The sequence below is a fragment of the Amborella trichopoda genome, chromosome 2 (genome assembly GCF_054954075.1).
Source record: "Amborella trichopoda isolate Santa Cruz 75 chromosome 2, AtrichopodaSantaCruz75HAP2 v2.0, whole genome shotgun sequence".
Classification (NCBI taxonomy): Eukaryota; Viridiplantae; Streptophyta; class Magnoliopsida; order Amborellales; family Amborellaceae; genus Amborella; species Amborella trichopoda.
Genome location: NC_142337.1, coordinates 56,361,175 through 56,367,174, shown reverse-complemented (window position 1 = coordinate 56,367,174; position 6,000 = coordinate 56,361,175). Strand labels below are relative to the sequence as shown.

Here is a 6,000-nt window from a genome sequence, read left to right as displayed (position 1 = left end):
TACTTGAGAAAGTTTTTTCTATATTACTGTATGGTTCAAATGTACAAGAATTAATGCAGCTTTACCTCTCTTAAGACCTCTTACATGCATACAAAAGAACCGTATCATTTATCAAGCCTTAGGTTATCACAGAGGTGGCCGAGCTCAGGCCTGGCCTCCATCCAAGCAGCAAATCCAGCATCATTCGTGTTTGTATTCCCACTTAACGTACTGTAGAGGTAGGACCTGAATGTAATTAAGTAAAAGTATCGCCTGCAACCACACCAAACAATACATGAGAAATTTTCCAAGATACAAAAACGCATGAGTGCAGGACAAACTGTTGGCCACACAATTGTGAACATTTTTCCATATGATGAATACATATCATCAGTTTCAGCACTCTTAAGTGTGGTTTGGATATATGTTCTTGTAAGTATGGTAGGTTTATGCCAATAAACAGCATAAGTGTCATAGGGAAAATTTGTTATTAATAGGGTCATGTTTGCATATACAGAAAATTTTCATGTCAGAGTGTGAAACTTGACCAGTCAGGCCGTACCAGACCATGGTCAAACATAAATACTATTGAGTATGACATTCCCTAAACTTGTGTTTATCTCAAAATGTGCAAAACTTAAATTCATCTTCTTGAAAGGGTGGAATCATAATTTCATCTACTTAGGAAATTAGTTAATAGAACTATTATTAGAGGAGAAAGAAAACTCATGAAGACTTAATGCATATCAACAATGGTGTAAAATGACTAAAATAACTCAGCAGAAAAGAAAAAAAACATCTCATTTATGAATACAATAAATGTATGTCCATACAACAATAACTATGATGTCCATACAAGTACCAGTCAGTAGCAACCATAATTAGCAAATCGGCATTTTAAACATGTTTTTTTAAAAAAAATCGGAGTTTTTTAAAAAAACGTTTTAAACTGCGTATTTTTCAAAAGAGCGTCAAAAAATAGCTTTTTTTCATGAAAAAGTTTAATACGCGATTTTTTAATTTTTATAAGAAGTCGTTTCAAAAAAACGTTTCTATTAATAATCCTCCATGGTACACACAGAGAGAACCATGTGATAGAGAACATCTCATCGATGGGTACACAGAGAGAAAGATAACCATCTCAAAGAAATTACGAAAAAACAGAGATAAGTTTCAAAAATCCCCAAATTGAACTGCATCACAAATGCTTGATGGGTATGGAGATCGATAGATATAGAGAGAGAGGAAAAAGAGAACCACTGTTTATAATGCAAGCTTTAGAGAAAGAGAACCACTGTTTATATTGAAGTATAGATTTAACATTAGCTTTTAAAAATCCCTAAATTTAACAACATTTCAAAGAAATTAGGGAAAACTAGATTAGGAAAAATAGAGGAACAATCTGATAGAGAACTTCCAAATCACATCACAAATCCCCAATTTTAACATAACTCAAAAATCCCCAAATTAACATAGCTCAAATAACATATTAGGAAATATAAACTAAGGAAAAACATACTAAGGGCTTTTCCCTAAACCTGATTCAACCCATCAGATTAAAAAATACAGCACGATTCCCATCTGATTTTCTTCACAAGAAGTTCACCACCTGCTTGAAAAAGACAACACCATTCTGATTCATAAGAAGTTCACCCTGTTTGCTCTTCTGTGTTCCTTTGAGATATCCGTGGTCACCCCATACCCCCGCTCTCTCTCTCTCTATTTTTTTTCTCTGCATCCACCTCTCTCTCTCCCTCTGCATTTCTTTCTCCTATGCCACCTCTCTCTCTCTGTCAAAGGAAATGGTCACCCCCCTCTCATCTTCTCTCTCTAAAAGTTTGGTGTAAATATGGTACGGCGCATATTGATATTTTAGTATGGTGTATAGTTAGTAATGGTGTATAGTTAGTATGGTGCATAGTTAGAATAGCTAGTTTAATGACTATAGTGTTAGTATAGTAAGCATAAATATGGTGCCCCTTTTTTAAACTTATCCATAATTTTCACTCCAATTTTTTGAGCCTAGTCCGCTATATTTGCAACATTTTTACATAAAAGTATTTTTGCCGATCCGTATTTTTTACCAGATTTTATCATCCGACTTTTTAAAATAAAAACGATTTATTTCCGATTTTATGGTGAACCGATATATTGATATTCCCCGACTTGCTAACTATGGAAGCAACCCATAAATAGTATCAATGACAGAACAAAACCCTATCCATCAAATGGGTATCAAGCATCTATTACTTCCAATGAAATTTACTAATTCCTTGATAAAATTGAGAGCCTCAGTTTGTGTCAGAATACATACATCTCTCAGATTTTAAATCCAGAGATCACCTAAATAGATCTGCAATATTCCAATATTCACATAATTGTTCCTAATAATCTCAAACTTTACAGTTTCAGATTTAAACGCTTGAGGCACTTTCTACAGTCAACATCTATAGTACGTTAAGCAATGATGGCATCGGTAGCCCTCAGCCAATAAAATGCCAGAGCTACCATCAACATGACAGGTCTTACCGTGGTTATTTGTTTTGCCACTAAACCTATTAATGGTAACACTCAGATGTCACTGTTGATGGTTCTATACTTCAAGTTCTAAGGTAAGATTTGTAAACTCTAGTGCTGAAGCTTCTCGTGGCTTTGTTTTTCAGACATTCTAGAGTTCAAAATCTTCAATGAAAATGACGTTGTCAATCAGTTGAAAAAAGGAAAATATTTTCTACACAAAAAAAGCACAATATTTTGTTCAATGTTCTTCATACTGGATGTTGTATAGAAAAAACAATTCGGAAAACTGATTGGGAGTCACATCATATGTAAAATATCATTTAACTCAATTTTTTATTTGGGTTTCAGATGTTGTTTCAGCACATCAATCTTTGGATCCTTATAGTGTAATCCAGTATAGATACTTAGAAAACATTGAAGCCTACACAATCCCTAGCTTCGCCTGTGGCGAGCCAAAGGAACTTCTGCGGGAGTGGCAGTGGGAGTAAATGGGGAAAGAGGCGGTTCTCCATTAATCATTTCAGGGTTACCAAAGAAGAACTAACACTCTGCTCCATTAACTTTTCTCATCTTCTATCTCTCTATGCTCAATTGAAATTTGCATGAAATCTGATGGAAATCAAGGAGCAAGAGAAAAAAGCTCATTTGAAGGAAATGCTGCATCAATTCAGAAACTAGTTTCATGGAACACAGAAAAGAGACAACCTTAAAGCTTTAATGCCCATATCCATAAGATATGACCGACTCTCTTCATCAAGGTGGGCAGATTTCTCTAGTTTCTTCTTGTAGTAAAGAATATCATTGCGGAGGTGTCCAGCACCTGCACACCTGTTAATTGAGGAAAGTTTTCAGGATGGATACACAGAATGATACCTTAATTCTTGGAAAAATGTAATATATAAAGAGTTGGAAGAAATAGGTAGGATATATATGATTCACCTTAGCAAAACTTGAGTACTACCAACTATAAAATGTAGACTTGTAAGCTTGCAACATAGAGCATCATAAGCTTACCTCCACTTTATTGAAACTCTAGTCTTAAGCAAAAATAACAAAATTTTGGGCGATGTGCAAGTCTATTGGAAACTATTACATAAACTATTGATATCATACAGCATGCATGCACTTTATTCCTCAATGAGCATCAACAGATCTATTGCTGAAGTTAAAGTAACATTCCACACTAAATTAATTAAAAAAGATACGAAGAATGCCATCTTCAAAACAAGCAAAAAGCATTATTAATGCAATAGAAGTACAATCAACAGCTAATACATACCTATCAATAACTGTATCAACTTCCTCTTTGCACTTGGGACCATAGATTAGAACTCTAATAAGACTCAATATGTCCCTGTACTCTCCCTGTTTAAATGCTTCTTCTTCATCTGGAACCGAAGAGATGGAGACGTCGTCGTATGTTATTGATTGATTATGTGCTGGACTAGGCAGTGCTGATGTGTTATTCAATGTCATTTCTGCTTCAGCATTAAGTCTCAGACAAGTAATACCCATTGCATAAGCAACTCCTCCAAATCCTGTGTGTGAGACAAACAGGTAGTGCTCTGCAGAGCTGAAGAAAAGAGTGGGAATTTAACATAAGCACCAAAGCGCAGAATATGGAACTAATGGATAAACATGAGAGGCCCAGGACAACATACTTATTCTTGCGAAACTGAATTGCATCAATATCTGTAGCTAATGCTTCTCTCTCTCTAGTTAGTGGTATCCTTCTATAATCAATATTATAGCCTTCATTTCTCAAAGCAGTATATACTTCAGCAGGAGTCTTCACATCATCGACTGAAATGTTCTCCCAGTAACCGATGATGTTGGATTCATTTGACACTGGATTGAATTCTTCCCGATGCAAAAGCATTTTACCAACAGATTGTGTTACTTCAGCAAGGATATCTTCTTTTAAACGAGCTTCCATGTGCTCAACCTGTGGAGAGAAATTCACAAAGCAGGGAATGGATTACATTACATGCTAGATGAACCAACAAATAAATCAACCGAAGAGTGAGGCCTTCAAGAACACACCGCTGGCCCAGTGATTCCAACATGCTTGAGCGTATCTACTGGTTGATCCAACTCTCTTAAGACAAAGGGAGTGCCTTTAATGTAAACAACTGCTTCCTCTCTCAGATCAGTCAAGATCACTTTCTGAGCAATGGTATCTACTCCAACAGGTATAGCATGCAAATGCATAAGCATTTCTTTCGCCCCATCGACCGTTGGGGTTGCCATGCTATAGACAAGGTAGCCATCGACCTGAATATAGAATAAGATAACACGGCTGGTGATGAAAATCATAATAATACAACAAAAGTTGGAGCTGAATGACAAGGGGTGCACATTTGAATAATGGATCTGCTATGTAAACTTTTAAATAAGTCATATTTCAAGTAACAATTCATGGAATAAGAAAATATTCCACACTTTGTATGCTAGATTTGGTCCTCGTTTCTCAATTTATATTTGATCGCTTCAGCCACCTGCCTCTAAATTCTTCGTGTGCTCATGGAAATGGAGAAATATGAATGGCAAACAGTGGTCAGGAGACTTGATCATAAGATGCTTTCTATTGATTCCGACAACATTCATAAAAGACAACCAACAATCAATCACCAATTCAACTGATACAGTCTGCAAGACAAACTCTGCTTGCAATTACAAAAGTAAAATGACAAGTTGAGCATAAAGATGAACACAAAACAACTAAAATAAATATACAAGGGCATCAGAAATGTCTTGCAGACCCTTACAGCACAGGATTGCTGAAATTATGCATCATGTTACAGCATATGTTTTAGTTCATGTTGCATCCCACTTCCATCAGATGTGCAACTTCACTCATGATACTATCATATCTAAACCAACCTTTTAAATCAAAAGAGTAGACACGTAACTAATAAGCTAGTCATCATATACGGATATCGCTCACCAGGGTAGCTGTAAGAGATTGTCTTGAAACTTTCCATCTGTATGAGTGTCTTACGTAGAACCCATTCAACAGGCAAACAATTTCACATATTTTGTTATTCTTCCGACACATAAATATGCACTAGTTATGAAATGATCTAGCAATGAGCCAACTAGTACTGGAAATTATCTTTAATATATAGGAGAAACAAGAAAAGGACAAGAGAACTGTGCTGTCCTCTTTTGCAGCAAATATCACAAAGCATATGAAGCACTTAGGCCATAGCAGTAGTCAAACCTTGTAAACATGTGGTGCGCCAGGGACATGAAAAAAGCTGGAAGTTATCTGACCAGGGAAGAAATACATCTTCAAAATTGAACGCTTTCCTAAAACAGAACCATTTCGAGCTTTTACAATAGCTTCCATAACTGCATCACCATGATAAGACTCAGATGGCATCTTTGACTCCTGGTGTAATTTATAAACACATTAGGAAAGCACTTTTGAATTCATAAAGCCCAGCAATTTCTACAAATTCTAATGTAAAACAATTTTTTGCAATTCCCCTAATAATT

The 6,000-nt window shown here is 35.8% G+C and overlaps 1 protein-coding gene across 15 annotated transcripts in view; it reads right to left on the bottom strand.

Annotated features, from left to right (window-relative positions):
* LOC18431367 (metal ion-binding protein) overlaps positions 1-6,000 on the bottom strand; it is a 31,888-nt gene continuing 25,888 nt past the window's right edge. For 11 of the 15 annotated variants that reach the window (XR_016049715.1, XM_088858747.1, XM_088858741.1 and 8 more), the window contains 6 exons: positions 5,723-5,893; positions 4,543-4,773; positions 4,161-4,444; positions 3,779-4,072; positions 3,205-3,327; positions 1-252 (listed from right to left, as the gene is read on the bottom strand). Coding sequence is in view for 10 of the 15 variants with exons in the window: in XM_088858747.1 (XP_088714873.1) it covers positions 105-252; positions 3,205-3,327; positions 3,779-4,072; positions 4,161-4,444; positions 4,543-4,773; positions 5,723-5,893 (1,251 nt within the window). In the remaining 5 variants the exon portion in view is untranslated. The remainder of the gene's footprint in view (positions 253-3,204; positions 3,328-3,778; positions 4,073-4,160; positions 4,445-4,542; positions 4,774-5,722; positions 5,894-6,000) is intronic. The other 4 variants (XR_016049712.1, XR_016049716.1, XR_016049713.1 and 1 more) reach the window with 1 other exon arrangement.